General features: G+C 48.5%; 10 protein-coding genes; 6 read left to right on the top strand and 4 right to left on the bottom strand.

Annotated features, from left to right (window-relative positions):
• Positions 1–983: 983 nt before the first annotated feature.
• GSBLH_T00004231001 (uncharacterized protein) lies at positions 984–2,837 on the top strand (the record flags this gene model as incomplete). XM_013043099.1 has 2 exons in its annotated part: positions 984–1,945; positions 1,977–2,837. The coding sequence occupies 2 exons, from the start codon at positions 984–986 to the stop codon at positions 2,350–2,352; spliced, it is 1,338 nt and encodes a 445-aa protein (XP_012898553.1). The 3' UTR covers positions 2,353–2,837.
• Positions 2,838–3,720: 883 nt separating this feature from the next.
• Positions 3,721–4,437, bottom strand: GSBLH_T00004230001 (uncharacterized protein; the record flags this gene model as incomplete). The annotated part of the gene is made up of 4 exons (XM_013043098.1): positions 3,721–3,908; positions 3,939–4,069; positions 4,100–4,335; positions 4,369–4,437. The coding sequence occupies 4 exons, from the start codon at positions 4,435–4,437 to the stop codon at positions 3,721–3,723; spliced, it is 624 nt and encodes a 207-aa protein (XP_012898552.1).
• Positions 4,438–5,275: 838 nt separating this feature from the next.
• On the top strand, positions 5,276–6,475 carry GSBLH_T00007179001 (uncharacterized protein; the record flags this gene model as incomplete). The annotated part of the gene is given in 2 exon segments (XM_013043097.1): positions 5,276–6,354; positions 6,364–6,475. Coding segments are annotated over 2 exon segments (1,191 nt in total).
• A 1,155-nt stretch (positions 6,476–7,630) lies between these two features.
• On the top strand, positions 7,631–9,089 carry GSBLH_T00006787001 (uncharacterized protein; the record flags this gene model as incomplete). The annotated part of the gene is made up of 4 exons (XM_013043096.1): positions 7,631–8,085; positions 8,157–8,863; positions 8,894–9,029; positions 9,050–9,089. The coding sequence occupies 4 exons, from the start codon at positions 7,631–7,633 to the stop codon at positions 9,087–9,089; spliced, it is 1,338 nt and encodes a 445-aa protein (XP_012898550.1).
• A 1,779-nt stretch (positions 9,090–10,868) lies between these two features.
• Positions 10,869–11,162, top strand: GSBLH_T00004229001 (uncharacterized protein; the record flags this gene model as incomplete). Its single annotated transcript, XM_013043095.1, has 1 exon — positions 10,869–11,162. One exon carries the CDS (start codon positions 10,869–10,871, stop codon positions 11,160–11,162), a length of 294 nt encoding a protein of 97 aa, XP_012898549.1.
• Positions 11,163–11,201: 39 nt separating this feature from the next.
• GSBLH_T00004228001 (uncharacterized protein) lies at positions 11,202–11,676 on the top strand (the record flags this gene model as incomplete). Its single annotated transcript, XM_013043094.1, has 3 exons — positions 11,202–11,367; positions 11,402–11,454; positions 11,491–11,676. 3 exons carry the CDS (start codon positions 11,202–11,204, stop codon positions 11,674–11,676), a joined length of 405 nt encoding a protein of 134 aa, XP_012898548.1.
• A 120-nt stretch (positions 11,677–11,796) lies between these two features.
• On the bottom strand, positions 11,797–12,234 carry GSBLH_T00007178001 (uncharacterized protein; the record flags this gene model as incomplete). The annotated part of the gene is made up of 2 exons (XM_013043093.1): positions 11,797–11,963; positions 11,994–12,234. The coding sequence occupies 2 exons, from the start codon at positions 12,232–12,234 to the stop codon at positions 11,797–11,799; spliced, it is 408 nt and encodes a 135-aa protein (XP_012898547.1).
• Positions 12,235–12,542: 308 nt separating this feature from the next.
• Positions 12,543–12,890, bottom strand: GSBLH_T00006786001 (uncharacterized protein; the record flags this gene model as incomplete). Its single annotated transcript, XM_013043092.1, has 3 exons — positions 12,543–12,736; positions 12,769–12,822; positions 12,854–12,890. The coding sequence occupies 3 exons, from the start codon at positions 12,888–12,890 to the stop codon at positions 12,543–12,545; spliced, it is 285 nt and encodes a 94-aa protein (XP_012898546.1).
• Positions 12,891–13,027: 137 nt separating this feature from the next.
• Positions 13,028–14,828, top strand: GSBLH_T00004227001 (uncharacterized protein; the record flags this gene model as incomplete). Its single annotated transcript, XM_013043091.1, has 3 exons — positions 13,028–13,320; positions 13,353–14,568; positions 14,598–14,828. 3 exons carry the CDS (start codon positions 13,028–13,030, stop codon positions 14,826–14,828), a joined length of 1,740 nt encoding a protein of 579 aa, XP_012898545.1.
• Positions 14,829–16,718: 1,890 nt separating this feature from the next.
• On the bottom strand, positions 16,719–17,606 carry GSBLH_T00006785001 (uncharacterized protein; the record flags this gene model as incomplete). The annotated part of the gene is made up of 3 exons (XM_013043090.1): positions 16,719–17,397; positions 17,431–17,533; positions 17,564–17,606. 3 exons carry the CDS (start codon positions 17,604–17,606, stop codon positions 16,719–16,721), a joined length of 825 nt encoding a protein of 274 aa, XP_012898544.1.
• Positions 17,607–18,492: the final 886 nt, after the last annotated feature.

Genomic DNA, 18,492 nt, shown 5'->3' with positions numbered 1-18,492 from the left:
GAATTTGTACTCAAGTGTATTATCCTCGCATCAACGAAGATATGACAGTGTCTGTTGCTTTTGTATGGAGTCTCTTCTTGCTCTTCACACTAGAACACATCCTTTTCCCTCTTTGGAATCTGTCTCCCTAGTTGCCCTATCGCTGGCGACGTTGTGTGTACATATAATTACACTGTACGATCCTCTTTTGTTCTCGCTCTCTCACCACCAGGACACCCATGGTATTCCTTCTTACAATGAAACCATTGAGTGCTCCAATGGATTCTACCGCGCTCTGCACTACGAGCTCTGCGCGAACTGCTGGGTGGTTCCGATCAACACCACCTCTGTGATGTGCTTTTTCTCTTACCCTCTCTGAGCTTAGGAACCGCTGCATCCCGGTCGTAAACGCCACCACGGAAACAAAGGCGCGGTGCATCGTGCCGGAAAGCCCCGAAGATCCCTCCGACCCGAACTACATCGACCCGTACTCCCGCGAATGCCTAGCGCAGAGCGTGGAAACCAAGGAGACCAAGACGCAGGCGAGCAATCAGGACGTCGTAACGAACGCCTTGCTAAACTTCCAAGTGTTCATCGGCCGCACAGCGAGCGACGTGCAGGCGTCGTACTTGGTGATCGCGCTGAGCGTTCTGCTTTCCTTCGTTCTCGGCTTTTTCTTCCTCGTACGAATCCAAAGACGCGCGTTCCACCTAGCTTTTCATCAAAACGTGCTCGAAGTTCATTATCTGGGTCGTGATCATTCTGGGGCTGCTGCTCTGCGTCCTGGCGACGATCGTGCTGTACTACCAGGCCGGGATGGTTCCGCTGGACGACTGGTTCGACGTGGTGGCCGAGAAGGGCGACGAAGTGTTCCACTGGGGAAACATCACCTTCGATTCCATTATCGAAAACGTACCGAAGCGAAGCGGGATTGAGCGTAGATCCCCGATTATCTGATCGCCTCCGAGTCGACCCGCGATTATTGGGCGATAGCCGCGTATATCATGACGGCCTTCACGGTTATTCTGTTCTTCGTCGTCATCGCGTTGGGTCGTGCCGTGAATCTTTCGATTGAAATGATGAAACATGCCACGGTGGCCATGATGAAAATCCCGTCCATTCTCACGTCGGAACATCGAGCGATTCTGACGTGTAGCGTTCCAATCGTGATCACCATCGTCGATCTCATCGTCTTTTTGTTCTTCGCGTGGTCCTACACGCTGACTCTCTCTTCCAATCTCACCCTCACCGACTACACTCATCAAATCATGGGCGTCGTGAGCGACTACCTCCGTCCGGTTTCTCCGTTTCCCTCATTTCTAGCGGAGAACTCCACGTCGATGATCTGCGAAGACCCCAAAACGATGACGAACTGCACGCTGATCTCGAAGTCGATCAGCGGTTCGACGTCGAGCGACGTGGTCTTGGCGTTCTGGCACTTGTTCATGTGGTTCTGGACTTCGGGGTTCGTCAACGCGATCGGCGTGATGGTGGTGGCGGGCACGATCGGGAAGTGGTACTTCAAGAAGGAGGAGGAGAAGGGAGACGTGGGGTCGACGACGCTGCTGCAAGCGCTGTGCTGCGTGCTGACGTACCATTTGGGGTCCGTCGCGTACGGATCGCTTGTGATCGCGGTGATCCAGCTCGTGCGATCGATCATGCTGTGGGTGATTGGGGCGAGAGTCACGGATAGGTACATCGATCGCAAGTTTAAGGAGACGCAGACGATGAACCCGCTGGTGAAGTGCGGGTTTAAATGCTGCCATTGCTGCTTGTTCTGCCTCGAAAAATGCATGCGGTATATCTCCCGCAACGCCTATATTCTCGTGATTAACCGCGGACAGAACTTCTTCAAGGCGTCCGTGGAGTCGTTCTCGCTGCTGGTCGCCAATCTGGCGAAGGTGACCACACTGAAGTCGGTGTCAACGCTGTTTATTTGGATCGGAAAGGTCGGAAATTGTGTGTTGTGCGTTTTTTTGCGGGTGGATGACGCGTAGTACGAGTCTGTTCGTCGCGTTTATGATCTTGAATTGCCCTGATTGGCTCTCTCATCCAGTGATCTCGGTCGTGAGCCCCGTTTTGATTAGTCTCTGCCTGAGCTACATCATCAGCTCGATCTTCATTGATGTCTTCGTGATCACCGTGGATACGATTATGCTGTGCTACTGCGAGGATATGAGGAAGAATGGAACCGACGGTACTGCGGAAGGAGCCATTGGAAGCAAGCCGTCCGCACAGCAGAAGGAAGGAGAAGCTGGAACCGGAGCCAAAACTGAAGCAACGGAAACGACAGTGATTGCTGCTCAAGGAGCCTATCCGGATGCTCCCCCAGATGCGCCGGAAGCACCTCCTCCAGATGCGCCGGTGGCATAAAGGAAAAACGTTAAGTTGAAAGAGCCAAATCTCATTTTTTTGTTTTATTAAAGTGTGTATGTCTGAAGATTATGTGGTTATTTTAACTTCGTATATCGACAACAAGTATACGAACCAAATCTCATTGCTTATCGTACTGGATCACGATGCACTCTGAAGTGTAGGCTCACTTGCAAAAATATGACATTCCATATCGTATCATTGAAGGTACTGATCCTAAAAATCATGATGTTCGCGTTGCTTTCTTCCAATATGCTGGTATACGTTTGCTGGTTTTTTTAATCTAGAACGGTGTGGCGGCAGAAAAGAATATCCCCTTGTGTTCATTAAACGCAAGACCGAGATCGTGGAGTTTGTCGGCAATTGGGATCGTGTGCAAAAAATTCTGGATGCTGAGGACAATTCAGAGGAGTTCTTGAGAGCACACCCCACCATCACTACTTTTCCGCGGCTGTTTAATAAGTGAAATCTAAAAGATGCCATTATGCTGTTTGTTCCACATAGGATGGTTCTGCAGGAATTCTATCTGCCATCCTACTATTCAAAGTCTCATCCCCTACATTTTGGGATCAAGGGTCCTCCAACGTTCTTCTTGCACGCTATTCATCCTCTCCCTCGTCCGAACAGCACATCTACATGCGGCAGTGATCTCTTCTTGCCTGACCGTGGAAAAAGGGGTGTGTTACTCCGTTTCTCCATTCTTTCTCAAAGTTGCACTACTTGTTTTATGCCATCCTTTCACCCGTCGGTACGATTACGGTTAAATACCAGTAATCAAAATAAAGTATGCGTGCTTCCCAGGGTTGAAGTTGTAGTATCAGGAGTTTAGTAGAATGTTTTCCAAGTATGGGATTCAGCTAGAAGTGACAAACGTTTGAATGAGATTGTGGGATCACGTGTAGCGTGACGTTCGCGAGATTGTTGCAGATCCTCTTTCTGTTGCCATACACAAAGCTTCTCAACTAGGAGAATATGTGATCATAGAAGATACTTCTCTCGACGTGGAGGGGGAAAAGGTGGGAGTCAATGTGAAGTGGATGATGAGTTCACTTTCCTCCTTTGTAGGAAAGCGTGCTAATTGGAACGTTTTCCTCGCAATTCTGGTAGACTCACTCCTTTGACTTGACACTAGATGCAAGGCCGTGTTCATGTGTATCGTGGACAAACAAGTGGTACAATTGTGGAGCCTCGCGGAGATAGCAATTTTGGGTAGGTCTCGAGGAATGATTGGCGATCCTAGTTTCGACCCCGTGTTTTTGCCCGATGGGTCAGACAAAACGCTCGCCGAAGACAAGCCAGACGAAGTCAATGCTCGAGCAAAAGCTGTGGACAATTTTGTGAAAGACATTCCCTTCGCGATTGCTAACCCTATTTTTGACTGGGAAGGGGAGTATCAAAGCAATTGAATGTAATTATATAATAATATGGATTGTAGCTGGGGTGTTTGTTGCAAACAGGGGAAAGGGTGGTGTAGGTCTTGGAAACATGGATGGGCTTGCTGTAGGGAGACACGATCGATGCTTTCTTTGTGTCTCGAGGAAGGGCTTTACGCATATCTAGAATCAATTGGAGCGATGAGGGACTACCATAGGCATCGTTGTGGTTTCCATAATATTCCAGGATGTGGCGATAGACTGAGTACTGTAGCTTTCTGTACAAAGCAACCGCCAGATCATTGTCCTTCCTGACAAACAAATCGACAAAGAAGGCGTTATCTCTACAAAGAAGAATGCAGAGAAACTCTTACACTTTCTCTGAAACATCCTCAATGAACTTCATGAACGTGAGACTGAATCGAGCTCGACGATACTCTGGAGCGATGGTGAGGACAGAAACATGTCCGCGATAGTCGAGTTTTTCAGGGTTCGGGTCACCCTCGATTTTTCCGACACCGAATCCCACAAGATCGCCATTGGGCGCTCCCTCTGTGAAAAACAGATCAGGCCACTTTGACATATATGTGAGATAGAAATCCATGCTAAACTACGAGGTCATGCCAAACTACGTAAAAAGAACGGTATTTGTCCATTTATCGAGATTAATATTCGATAAGGAGAATAAATCGTCAGTCGTAAACAATCTCATTACAATTGTCTGTGTGGAGATTGCTTCTGGTATGTACGATCTTTCTGAATTGCTTCTACTCTAGTACCGGTGTGTGTAATTCCTGTCTTGATCCCTTGCTTCGTTTTGTAAGAGTGCTAAGTTTTTGAATCTCTATGAAATTATTGAATGACAACTCCAGGAGATCGCGAAAAGAGAAGAGTTACAAGGATGTTGCTGCCGCTTTAAGTCGTTTGGAATTTGCACGGATCTGACTGGAATAGAGCAGTCTACGCCCATTTTTGAGGGCAGTCCGTATAATGAGCGCGGCTTGCTCTTGGAAACTTCCTTTACAAGCAATTATTTCTCGCACCTTGCTGATAAGGTTCCCCACAGCGACATCAGAGCAAGCTCGAGTTCTGAGTCCAATGGCACCAAATCACTCGATCTCGGTGCTTCCACTCCTATAGCCAGTACAGTGAATTTCTTTCAGTCCTGCGATCCGGATTCGCTGTATTACGTACCAGACCTTCATGCTTTTTACCCTAGACCGTGCAAAACGTTCTAAACAAGACCCCAATCGACGAGAATTCCCTTTTCGAAGTGGTTGCAGAGCTGACGCCAATCAACCTCGATGAGTTCGTCTACATCACTCGGATCCTGTTGTTATGCTCGTGTCCGTCGGTGGTAACGAAGAGTAACATCGCTACTACTACCCTCTTTTAACGCTAGCCTTGACCCTTCTTCACGAATATGCCTCAGACGAAGTCGTGTTTTCCCGCCTTCTCTCCCTCAAAACCCACTTATTCCTAATTCAATTTTTCGAGTCGAAAACCACTTCTCTCTCCAACCGAGAGATCATTTCGCACATTTTCACCGAATGGGTCAACGTACTCTTCCATGCCTCCTTCTTCCTTGCCAGCTTTTCCCCCGCGAAATCCCCTATTCCCTGGCCATCTCGCTGACGTCCGTCGCTTCGCAGTCCTCCAATCCGTTCTGTTCGTGCTGTCTGCACCTGCTTCTCCACCTTTTAATCCACCACACGCGTCTCGTCATCAGCTGCGACGGGATTTCCGTTCTTCTTCGCGGCTGCGTCGAAATCCAGGACGACTCGCTTCTCCAATCCTCGCTTCTCGCCTGTCTTTTTCTCCTCAACACGCCGACGTACCGCCAGCCCATGATTCTTCTAGACCTCCAGTACGTCATGGAGCCGTTCATCGCCGATCCCATTCGGAGCGATACCTCGTTTTACTACATCGCCAATCTGGCCGTGCTGACCATCATGCGATCGTGGAATGGATTGCTGATCTTCGGAAGCGACTTCGATGGCTTCTCGAACTATGTGAGCATTCTGGCGGCGCGAGGCGAGGAAAACACGGTGCTCGCGAAGGAAATGCTGTCGTCCCTGTTCGTGCTGCTGGGAATTCCCGTTCCGAACCTGCTCATGGAGGACGAGATCCAGCGCCAGTCGATCTTTTGGACCGAATGCTCGCTCTATCTCGACCGACTGAGCTTCTCCGCGAGCTCCAAGCAGCAAACCAATCTCCTCACCACCTATCTTTCCGTCATGACGGTCATCTGCCTCCGCGCCAAACTCCCCGAGACGCTCATTCCGCTGACGCGCCACGCCGATAAGGACGTGGAGTATTTAGCCAATCAGCTTCTCCGAATCCTCACGATCTTGGCAGATATCTTTCTCCCCACATCGAACAGCTGCAGAGTCGCGATGATTTCGTCGTTTGTGAGCTCGCTGAATGCGGGGAGGCCGCTGTCGCTGATGGGATACACGATCGCTTCGACGTACATGTACCCGATCGTCCAGCACAAAGTGTACGGAAACACGTTTCTAGTGGATTTCCTGTCGTGGTTCATCGTGTTTGAGAACGTTCTCGATTATTTCTGCGCCGATTCGCTCTCGGACGAGTCGCTTCGGTTCTCCGAGTTTTGTTGTTCGAATCAGTATATCAGTCCGGATATGATGGACAATGCGATCAAGTCGATGTATCCCGATAAGGACCAGTTCGTGAGTCTGCTAAGCGAAATGAATGTACCGAATCGCGCGTTTCTTCTCAGAGACTAGAAGGAATGTTACAAAGATTCGTCGCAATGGGATTGGCAGCTTCTCTTCTCTCTTCTGCTCACCACCGTTTCCTCCGATCGCTTCATAAACGAGTTTGCCAAGTCTAGAATTATGACCTTGCTTGAAACCATGTTCATTCCAATGGAAGGAAGTCCGCGCTTTGCGGATCTTCCCATCACAACCAACTCGATCGTGAAAGTGTGCTGTATGAGTTTGTGGATGATCGTTCTCCTCGTGGCCGATTCGTGGATTATTTCAGAGAGCCGGAAAACGCGCTTTCTGAACTATTTGTTCGATGGAATTCTGCAGGTTGTCACAAAGAACGATGGCTCGTTCACGTCGAATTCTCTTCGAAATACGAATGTTGAATCCCTGGAATGGAGTCAATCGTAGCAATATTTCTACGCGATCATGGCGATTCATTTGTTGTTTTCAGAGCGAGCTCGCTCGCTCGTGAATGTGAAAAACTTGCTCTTACTCTTTGAATCCTTTATTGCGAATATCAACGATTACACCAACAACCCCGAGTTTATCACTATCGTAATCAACGAACTCCACCTTTGTGACGATCGAATTCAAGAAGGGAGCACGTATTTCGCGTCGTTAATGCGGAATGGAAATCTGAGCATTCGACGTCAGTGTCTGACGCGGATTCAGGGAGCGCTGGCCGAAAAAGCGGACAATGAAGAGTTTATGATGTGGTGCCTGCCGCTTGTTGTTTCGTGCATTGGGCAGAATTCCACTCTCACCCTCCTTTCCTGTTCGATTTTGGAAAGTGTGATCGCGTTGGGATCGTATACCGATTTGGTCGTGAGCGCTTTGAGCATTTCGAAGGACAAAATCCACTTTCTCGTCGAGAATCCTCTGTTTTCGGATTTGGTGATCGAATGCATTTCGACGGACGCAGGATTTTCTCTGTTCGAAGAAGAGTTTCATTTCGTCTCGATGCTTCTCGACTCTTTTATGGTGAATTTCGTTTTGTGCTTGTGATTTTTCTAGAGCACGGGAATCTACGATTACGTTCTCGATTTAGAAAACACACTCACTTCCGGGCTGCTTCAAAACCCGTCCACGACTGCCACCGATCCGTTTTCCATCGATTCGGATCCCACGCTTTCGATTTCGCCTCTCCGAATTCAACCTCCTCGCAACATCATGATGCAGATCATGCACGACGATCTCTTCCACGTGTGGTGGATGGCTTGCATTCCCTGGCAAATGAAGGCTGTCGCTGCAGACGAGCGAGTCAATGTCGATGTGAGTGTGGAGTTCGTTGCGCCCCACGATCGAGCGCAGGGCTCCGATCTTCTCCACAGCACTGTTCGATTACGCGGAACGTTCACAGATGAAACAAACCACATCGTGTCGCCCGTGATTCTGTTTGAAGGCGATTCGATCCAGGTGGATTTGTTTATTGGAGAAGATTTGATTTGGCATAACAATTTGAGTTGTGATATTCGACAGAACGAAACGGTCACTCCCGAATCGATTCGTTGGCAGACCCTTCATTCCAAGAACGATCATTGGAGTGATTCGGATCTGGTTCGAGTCAGTACGGGTTGCTGTGTGTGGAACGTGGCGTATTTGACAGCCGATGATTGTTATCGTGTGTATTCCGTTGAATTTATTTGTGAAATCATCCCGCATAAGTGAGTTTGTCATCGATTGAATCATCATTCAGGCCGCTTCCAGTGGTCATTCATCCTCATCTCATCGCCTCGCTTTTCTCTTCCGAGAAAGGCCAGCAGTTTTTGCACGAGCGGATCAACATGTCCGAGCTCTGCAAAATCGCATTCAACCCCGACGAAACGCTCATCAATCGCCGAGCCATCGTCTGGACAATCGCTCACATTGCGGTCAAAGAGGGCGGCATTGCCTACCTTCAAGAGTTCTGTCACTGCAATGCTGTTGAATCCCTGCTGCACATGGCGCTCTCCGACCCGATTCTATCGATGCGAGCCGTCGTGCTGATGGCAAGTTCCTTCATGGCTTCCAATCCATCGCTGCACAAGGCGATCGAGGAGCAGGGATGGTTCTGCGACAGCTATTGTGGCAATAGCGTGTGTCTCCCGCTGGTTCCTTTCGCAGAGATCGTGTCGGAGAATGGCTTGCTGCTGTGCTGCGATCATTTCCGCATTCAGACAAAGAAAGAATTGTCGGCTTCCGAGTTTTCAGATCTCTTCAACCCTCTGCACAACAAGGAAATCATGCACTCGAAGCTCAGCATGTGTCCCAGCGACATTTCTGTGAATGCTGCGACAATCACCGAAGCAGAGAGTTTGATTCTCGAGCTGATCACCTCGCTGAACTCCGTTATTTTGTGTCAAGAGGCGGAGAAGCGGCTGAGCGAGTTGAATCAGGTCCATCCAGAGTATTTTCTGCAGCCGCGTGCGTGATGGGAGAGCGAATGAGGTGTAGGACTCTACGTGTATATGCAGCATCTATTGTCAGCGATCTCGCTTTCGTGGAAATGGAGAGAATATGTATTCGATCTGTTCTCGAAGTTGAATTGGGATGCGGAGCAGTGGGAGATTTTTGACTCTGTGGGTTGTGTGTAAGGGGAGTGATGTGTAGTTTGGCTACTTTAATATCAATTTTTCATAAGAAAAAATGAGAGAGAGTGAGAGTGAGGGAAAGGAAAGCCATTGTGTATAATAAGAAACAGTGTACTTAATATGTCTGCTTGGAGGCTTGCTAGCAACCTATTTGTTATAAACCATGCAAATACACACGATTTGGTAGTATTGGATAAGATAACGATCAATAAAGTACAAAACATACTGAACAGCTAGGGAGACGATCTTCCAGTACATGAGATGCATTTGGTGAAGCAAACCACTGATCTTTTCTCGATAGGGAATGAACAGATGATCTTCGAGGTAGTCATACAGTTGCAAGTATCCAGAAAAGTAGGGATGCACAAACCATGTAACGGTCGTCAAAAAGAATAGCAATGCCCATCCACCACTAGAAAGAAGCAACCAAGCAGTACCTACAAATTCTTGATCAATGGACGAATAAAGAAAAACAAGTATTGCACTACAGCAACAGAAATCCTAAATGTCCAAGCAAAAATGGATAATACCAATATTGAAGCATAGAAGACATGGATTTCTTGTCGTTTTTAAGTAGAAAACTGAAACTCTTGTAAGCTGGGACAAAGTACATAAATGCATACCTATACATAAGTATCTGTGTATATTGTTATTACGCGACAAATGAGATTGAAAAAACCGAGAATCTCATTTTAAAAGAAAAAATAGTTGAGCAAAAGTACACTGTCTAATTGTGTTTTATTGTCAATTGATTCTTGAAGTGTAATTTTTTTTGATAGAGTGGAGACGTGATAGGGTAGAAACATATATGTGATATGTTTGGTGACAAAATGAACGAAGAATCAGGTTGTGCGGTGGTAATTTGGAAGAATAGAGCGGTGATGGGATAGTGTGTATGTTGTAGGATCGCTATTTTTGAAGGAAAGCTGATTGTTTTATCATTATCGATGAGTTGAACTTATTGGGTGTTGCATTATGTTCTGGATTTGTGCTGCATTGTATAAGATCAAATTACACCGTTTTTAGCCAATGCAAATCGGTTATTCAATTCTCTATTCTGTAACCCTTCTTAGGAAGTTTGTTTGTGAACTAGCCTTTGGTATTGGACCATCGTTGTATTGAAAACGAGCTGGATCCGAACCTGTTATAGGTAATAAGACATCTACACAAAGCAGTTTCTACTCCAGCAGCCAATGACTCTCTCGTCTAGCGATATTAATGCATACAAAGCTATAGGATCACACGAACTACCATTAGAAAAGGAGTAAACTTGGTAATCAAAACAGCAAAAGGTAAAAAGGGAGAAGTTACTCAGATTGTGAATGTCATTTAATACTGTTTGATATGCAAACGACAAAATTAGTTTGTAGAAAGTTATTAAACGCATTCTCTGGGAAAACAAGGAAGTGGGTCGAATCAACCAAGAAGCGCTCAATGCTGTTAGTATGCATGCAAAACTCTGTAGCATCTAGATTTTGCGACCGTTTGCTTTCTTGAAGACGTATCTCGAACCCTTCTTAAAGAAGCAGAGGGGAGCGATATCGCACGATTAGATGATTATAGCATGTAACAACTATCCAGTACAGCTTATCACTAGTAAGCAATTTGCTGAAACACACGAACAGTACCGTTTTCTACTAGATGTATATGAAAATGTTTATAATTTCCTCTGTTCTATATGATTAGTTCAAAGAAGAGGAGAAACATCGAATCACTTTTAAGAAACGAAGCTCCTCAAAGCAAAGCACTGTTCCTGAGGAAAAACCACAAAATTCTACCAAAAGCGCATGGGATTACGAAGAAGCGGGGTTTGATGATATTTAACTTTTCGTTGTTTGATGCAAAACGTTTGCTCAGCAGATGGATACTGGCCAGAAACTCGTGTGAATACTACAGCTGTAATTCGGTGTTCATCGCTTGCGACGAGTTATGGAGAGTTAACGCGCTTTTGTGGAGTCTACAATGATCACCCTCAATGGTACGACGTCCAAGGAGAGTGTTTCTATTATTATAAGATGGCGCTAAGTATTTTTGTGTCTATTATCGTGATTGGCCTTATAATCTGCTGTATTGTATTCGTACGGAGTTTGAAGCGAAACAAGAAGGAATCGACTGCTTCCTCTGTAGAATGAATTGTTTTCTATTATACACTCGATTCTTGTTAGTCTAATATGCACTTTTTCTTGTTATTGAATGCCATCGTCCAGATCAAGGTTCTTGCCATTATCTTTGAATCAGGACGTAGATCAAGAAGTAAATCAGATACAAAAGAAAAACGCTCTCGTTCGCGTTCTGCGTCTCCCAAGAAGGAACCGTCACGGGAACGTTCTGGACGTGGTATCTAGACTGTTCACTTGAAATAATAAGTAAGGTCACAACCGTGAGCGAACGAGCTACAGAGAGAGGGATAGGCGGAGAAGCCGTGTAGGAGTGTTATTGATTCCTCTCTGATCCAATTAGTCATCATCGAGAGACCGAAGACCGAGAGAGAATCGAGATCGGCGTCCTGTGTATAGACGAAGCGAGCCGGATTGGGACCATCGTGGATTTGAGAAGATGAAGGAATCCCAGGGCGGAGAGCGGGAAGAGTTTCAAAAGCGAATTCGGGAAGAGGTGGTAAAGCGGTTGCGAGAAAAGCGTTCATAAAATGTTTCTTAATTCAAACAAACAAGCGATGTTCCCTAATTATGCTACATGATTGTTGTTATTAACCAACCGATTCATCGCCTCATAGATCGTCCTAGTTCTCACTCCCTTTCTCCTTCCCTACCAAGTGATCGTAGAGTTAATCGCACGTTTCGAAATGCGCATAAACCCTCCAGTATAAATACTCTTGAACGCGTGAACGAGCCGATTCTTATCCTTCACTCCCAACGAATTATTCACAATCGTCTTCACCGTGCTCCGCACCGTCAAATAATTGGGATCCCCGTCTACCCGTCACACGCCCCCTTCAACCGCACTATTCAGCTGCATCTGCGTTTTGATCATATCGAAGGGATGTGTCAAAAAGGTGGCCGAAATGCCCGCAATGATGCCTGTGAGGAGGTTGAGAAGCGTGATTGGCGTGTTGTATGTGTCGTGGAGCGACATTATGGAAGGCTTGATGGTGTGGTAGAAGCAAATGTAAAGGCCTGAGTTGGGCGCGTCGCGCAGAATCGTCGGAACGAGGCCAGAAAATAAACCTCGCCCATTTCCTTTCATTACATTGCGGAATGTGTGGAAGATGGTGTTGTTTGTGGTTTTGTCAAACTCCATTCTGGGAGTTAGTTTAAAATTAGAGGAATACCTCGTTTTTACGAGCGTGATGGGAAGCATGATGGTTGAACAGACGGATCGTGCGCAAAATCCGGCTCCTAAAGAATACAATGACTTGTGATTAATGTTGCTGCATGTCACAGACTAATCGGACACTTACGGCTTTCCATTTGTTTCATCTTGGAGGAAAACATGGAGAAGGTAATAATAGAGCCCAACGCCAAACATTACGCGAATCAAACTTGGGGACTACATTAATATCGCTTCAAAAGAGATACAAGACCATCCCAATAACCTAGAATGCCGCGCTCTTTGTAGATTGCTTTTGCCGAGGTTTGCCATCTCATATCCTTCATAGATTTCAAGTCAATGCTATTTTGGAGAGTCGCTTTGTGGAAAAGACCTTGCTGCTTTGTTTTAATTACATCCATTGGTTGCAGGATGATTGCTACGCTTTATTTTAAAGTGAGAAACACGCACCGGAGATAACTCCCGATGTAGAGCCAGAAAAAAACTTGTAGACGCCAAACACAACTATCTATAACTAGAAAACAAGGGACTATACCGGGGTGTTGCTTTTCATCAAGCGAAAAACGAGGCATAATGAATACTATATGACCTCCTGAATCTGTAACAACACCTCCGTTTCTCCTTTTTAATTGAGTCTCAGCGATTCTTGCCCATTTGGAACTATAAGTTTGGGGAGAGAATGATCTCTGATGTGTTTATCACCTAGACAATGTTTTTCAGTCATGAGAATTGTGATTCCTTCAAGTACCTATGGATATCGTGCAGTATATTCATCACCCTATATACACTCGATTCCAAATACTCAAATAGCAATGATTGTCATAACGAAAGAGATCCAATGAAGCTTACAAGGAATACCCAGTTCAAAATATCCCCCAAGGTTGACCCCATTTTGATTCTTCCTGTCCCACCTTTTTCCATAGTTTGTTGTCTTGAAATGAGTGTTGTCCCTGAAGAATACGTTCCTCAACGTCCTAAGTACCAGAATCCTCTTGTCGACAGGTAAGGGGAGAATTGTGATGTCTGATTCCGAGATATGCCTCCAAAGAGATGAGCTACATCTGGTCTCCGGATATGAAGTTTTCTACCTGGAGAAAATTGTGGATTGCTCTGGCTACTGCTGAGAAGGAGTTGGGTCTGAACATCACCGATGAGCAGATCAATGAGATGAAGGCTCATATTTACGATATCAATTACGAGTTTGCTGAGGCGAAGGAAAAGGAGTTGCGACACGATGTTATGTCTCATGTGCACGCTTATGGAGAGCTGTGCCCCAAGGCCATGCCTATTATTCATTTAGGAGCGACGTCGTGCTATGTGGGTGACAACACCGATCTTATCCAAATTCGCGAGGCTGCCAACCTGATTCTCGGAAAGCTGGTGCGTGTGATCAACGCTCTCCGCAACTTCTCCGAGCAGTACAAAGATCTGCCCACCTTGGGTTTCACGCACTACCAGCCCGCCCAGTTGGTGACCGTCGGTAAGCGAGCCACCCTCTGGAACCAGGACCTGGTGATGGACCTCGAGAATCTGGAGTACCAGATCGAGCACATTCCGTTCCGCGGCGTGAAGGGCACGACGGGAACGCAGGCCTCCTTCATGGAGCTGTTCAACGGCGACGAGGAGAAGGTGCTGGCTCTGGACAAGCGTGTGTGCGAGCTGATGGGCTTCAAGCGCTCGATCGCCGTCAGCGGCCAGACGTACACGCGCAAGGCGGACTACTACGTGCTCACCGCGCTCACCGGAATCGCGGGATCGCTGTACAAGATGGCTGGGGACATCCGTCTGCTGGCAAACCTCAAAGAGATGGAAGAGCCGTTCGGCAAGAACCAGATCGGCTCTTCCGCGATGGCGTACAAGCGGAACCCGATGCGTTGCGAGCGCATCTGCTCGCTGGCGCGCTACGTGATGGGTCTGGCGAACGATCTGGCGCAGACGCACGCGTGCCAGTGGTTCGAGCGAACGCTGGACGACAGCGCCATTCGCCGCATCGTGCTGCCCGAAGCGTTCCTGGCCACGGATATCATCCTGACGGTGGCGCTGGACGTGACGTCGGGTCTGATCGTGTGGCCGAAGGTGATCGAGTCGCACGTGCGCGAGCAGCTGCCCTTCATGGCGACGGAGAACATCATGATGGAGTGCGTGAAGGCGGGCGGCGATCGCCAGGAGCTGCACGAGGCGATCCGCGTGCACTCGATGGAGGCTGCGCGCGTGTTCAAGCAGGAGGGACTGCCGTTCGATTTGCTGGAGGTAGGAGCGAGGAAAGGGATTGATCGTAGAGAATCCGCAAGGACCCGCTGTTCGCTGCGGTGCATGACAGACTGGACTCCATTGTGAACCCGGTGGCGTTTATCGGCCGCGCGCCGCGCCAGGTGGAGATGTTCAATCGCGACGTCGTGGACCCGTACTTGGAGAAGTACCACCACTTCCTGGAGGAGAAGAGCGAGGACGCCGTGAACGTTTTAAGTGTTTGTTGGAAACAAGGGACAAAAGCAGGAGCAGATCGTTGATCGAGGAGGGCTCGATGAACTTGAGGCGGCCGTTGCGGTTGGCGATGAGGTTTTGCGTGGCGAACTGCTCCAAAAGCAGGATGTCCGGGTCGACGGTGAGCGTGTAGTTGAGGTGGGAGAGCGAGATGTCCACGAGGGAGAGCGGAGAGGCGCTCGCCATCTTGTGGAGGTCGCTCGTCGGAATGGACAGATGCATCTTGCGAATCCCGCTGATGAGGGATGGCAGGGAGTAGGTCAGAAGGATGAGACTCTCTGGATCCGAGGGAGGCTCGTGGTAGATTTCGTAGCTGGCGTTGCAGAGATTGGTGAGCTGGAAGGAGGAAAACCGCTTGACGCTTGTGTCGATGTAGATGTCGTAGAGTTGGCGGAGCCAATCGAGGAAGGCGAACCGAATGTCTTTTCGTCCCTTTAGCTAGGCATGAGAGGCAGAAGGGGACCGAACGAGGATAAATGACTGGGACTGCGAGGAAAACTGAGAAAATATGTAACAACGCAATTCGGCGTGCTGGCTCTCTGAAGAAAAGCGCAAGAAAAACCCCATGGCATAATCAAAACCTATGGGGTCACTGTCTTGGACAATACGTACCTTGAACGTCATCTACCTCACGAATGATCAAGTCTCGCACTCGAAAATTGTCGATACTCGTCACTTTTCGAGAAAAGTGGGTTTTCAATGATGGAATCAGCCGATCGATAAACTCTTGCTTTGTAGATGACTCGCGTATCGGAGAAATGTAGTACAGTCGCCATGTCCGATTTAAAAGACCTGGCTTGTCAATCCTACCCCGCTTGTCTACTCTCTAGCGACGAGATTGAATCCGCAATCGAACTGATTGTGGATTTTCTTTGCTCCTCTTCCATCAAAGTTTTATAGTAGTAGTAGTAGTTCGCTTGCGTTTTCCTCACAAACAGCGCAAAAAAGATTGGTTTACATAATCATAAGACTTCCTGTGTGCACGGACATTTCCTTTCCGTCGTGGCTGAATGTACCCGAGATCCGAATCTTGAGCGGCTTCTCCTCCAACAACAAGAACTACGTCGCACTCTCCGCCCTCTCCTACTGCCAGCTGTTGACTCGCAGGCTGCTCCTTCGAAAACGTCGTGGATGAGATCGGATAGGTATTCACTTTGATGTATTTCGGCGCCGCGTACTACCCGTTACCCCGTTTCCCCGTTTCCACCGTGAGTGCGAGGTCGGTGATCTCCCCCTCCACCGCGTAGAAGCGACAGACGCAGCTCATCAAATGTGGATCGGCATATCTACACGCAAATCGCGCCGATCCCGCGCCTCTACTTTTTCAAAATCAGCGTGATCCGCATCGTTTCGTCTTTGAACAGCTCCACCTCCGCCTCCTTCGCATCTCTACCCATCATCTCGCTCTCTCGCCCATCTCCCACAACGGCAGCAGCTCCAGATCGCTCGGGATCTCCGTCAGCCGCTCGCTCGTCGCCTCCTTCTTCCCTCCCGCCGGCCTCGGCGACGCCACGCCGGCAGCTTCGATCTTTCGGGCGGGCTCTCTTCTTCGCGTCTCGCGCTTGCTCTTCCGCGTCCGCTTGATGCTCACCTCCTCTTCGTCGTCGGCGAAAAGATCCGCGCTCGCGGTCTTGTCGATCACGGCGCCCTTCTTCGTGGCGCACACCACGCACTGCTTGGCAGACATGGGATTACTGAACGTGCACGCCGGACACACCCACTTCTCCTCCGTCGAATTGATCGTCACCGTCACGGACGGCAGCGGGTTCGCGTTCGCGTGGCTCGCCGCCTGCGCCTGCGCCTTCTCCGCCTCGCGCTGGCGCCGCGCGGCCAGCTGGTCGGGGTTGAACGACTGCGGCCTAGCGAGGAGAGAGAAGAGCGGACGGGTACACTTTGCGTTCGAAGACGGAGGCGTTCTAGCGGTGAGGCGCATCCGACAGGCCAACGCGCGAGCGGTACCACAAATAGGCGACGACGCCGTTGCCGAGCAGAAGCAGAACCACCAGGAAGGAGTAGTCGAAGTCCCGCGCCTCGCAGAACTCGCCGTCGTAGCCGTCGTAGCAGATGCACTCGCCGAAGCTGTCGCAAACGCCGTGGTCGGAGCAGTTCGCCGACGCCGTGCAGGGGCTGTCGCAGGCGGGGTTCACCCAGCCGTACACGCAGATGCACTCGCCGTCCTTTTCACTGCAGACGCCGTGGTCGTGGCAGGTGGTGTGCATGTCGCAGAACGTTTCGCAGGTCGTTCCGTAGTAGTTGGGATTGCATTGGCAGACACCGTCCACGCAGGTGCCGTGGATGCAGGTACTCTCGGAGCATTCCTCCATGGAGCACGTCTCCTGGTCCTTTACGCCTTCTTCGCGTGTACACTCGAACGTCTCTTTGTTGCAAGTTCCATGACCAGAACACTCCAGTACAGAATCACCCGTTTCTTCAAGTCCAGGACAGGAATGCTCGCAAGCAGGGCCGTAATGCCCCTTATCGCACGTACAACTTGCGGAAGTGCCATCGGAGTCTAAAACGCATTTGCCGTGATTATTGCATGGATCTCCATCCGTCGATAAAGGACATTCCACATCACAATGCTCGCCAACGAAACTAGAATTTAACAAGGTGTTTGAATCGCCTTACTTCTCGTCACAAATACACGTTCCATTATTGTAATCTCCGTTTATGCAACTAGATTCACCATCGTCTGCTAAACGACGGAATGCAATGGAGTTGCAACTACCATCTACATAAGAGAGCAGACGCGATTTACTACTCAGTAGCAATATACACAACACAATCAGCAATAGATAACGCATAGAAATGGCTTTTTTAAATGATTCATCAATTCTGGAATTCCATTTCTCCGTTATTCACAATCCATCTTGAATGGACCTACCTGCTCCGGAGTTTGCAAGTGGGCAGGAAGCTGAAAAAGGTATAAAAATCGGTTTATGCTCAAATCAAGGATCGTCGTCGAGAAACGCCCAGGAACTGCAGACAATGACCAACGTATATAAAATGAGGCAGGAGCAAGAAAAGATCCTTCAATCCTTCAACACTCCTTCCTATTCGCTTCTAGTAAGTTGACATTTGAGTCGAGTAACCGATAAGGAATTCGGAGCTCAAAATATGTTGTTTTTTGAGAATTTGGTCAGTTCCATTGGGTCGTACATTTCGTCGGAGAGTATAGTATCAAGCATAAATAGCGTAGTCCTGCATATTCCTTGTAATCCAGGCTGTGCGGTTTTTCTTTCCGCAGCAAAAGAAACAAAAGGCAGAAACACCTCTCCAAGATGTAGACGAGATTCAGCAGAAGCTCGAATTTGTGATGGTTTTGTTTCTCTCCCCTCCTCGAGTATGTAGAGACAAATGGAGGTGGTTCAAGAGGAGAACAAGCGCAAGGAAGCAGAGATCGATCTTCTAAAAAAGCAGGTGCGATCGTCTGCGCCAAAGCCAAAGCCGACGCCTCCTCCCTTCCCTCCTGAATTAGAACGCTATACTCAGCGCTCGGAGCGCTGCCAGGAGGAGGTTCCGCAGACGATTCCCTCGCCTACCCGCGTTCCCGACGTTCTACAGTACGAGGAAGTCTCCATCGAAACATCATTCTCCACATCTGACAAACCTTCTCTTAAACCAGCCCATCCCCCGCCTCTTCCCTTTTTAAACGATATCCAGGACCCGGCGACGAAGCATCGTCTCCGG

Source organism: Blastocystis hominis (assembly GCF_000151665.1).
Source record: "Blastocystis hominis, Singapore isolate B (sub-type 7) whole genome shotgun sequence assembly, scaffold_6".
Lineage (NCBI taxonomy): Eukaryota > Bigyra > Opalinata > Blastocystidae > Blastocystis > Blastocystis hominis.
Note: the sequence above shows the minus strand (reverse complement) of the source record. Positions and strands in the feature narration are given on the sequence as shown.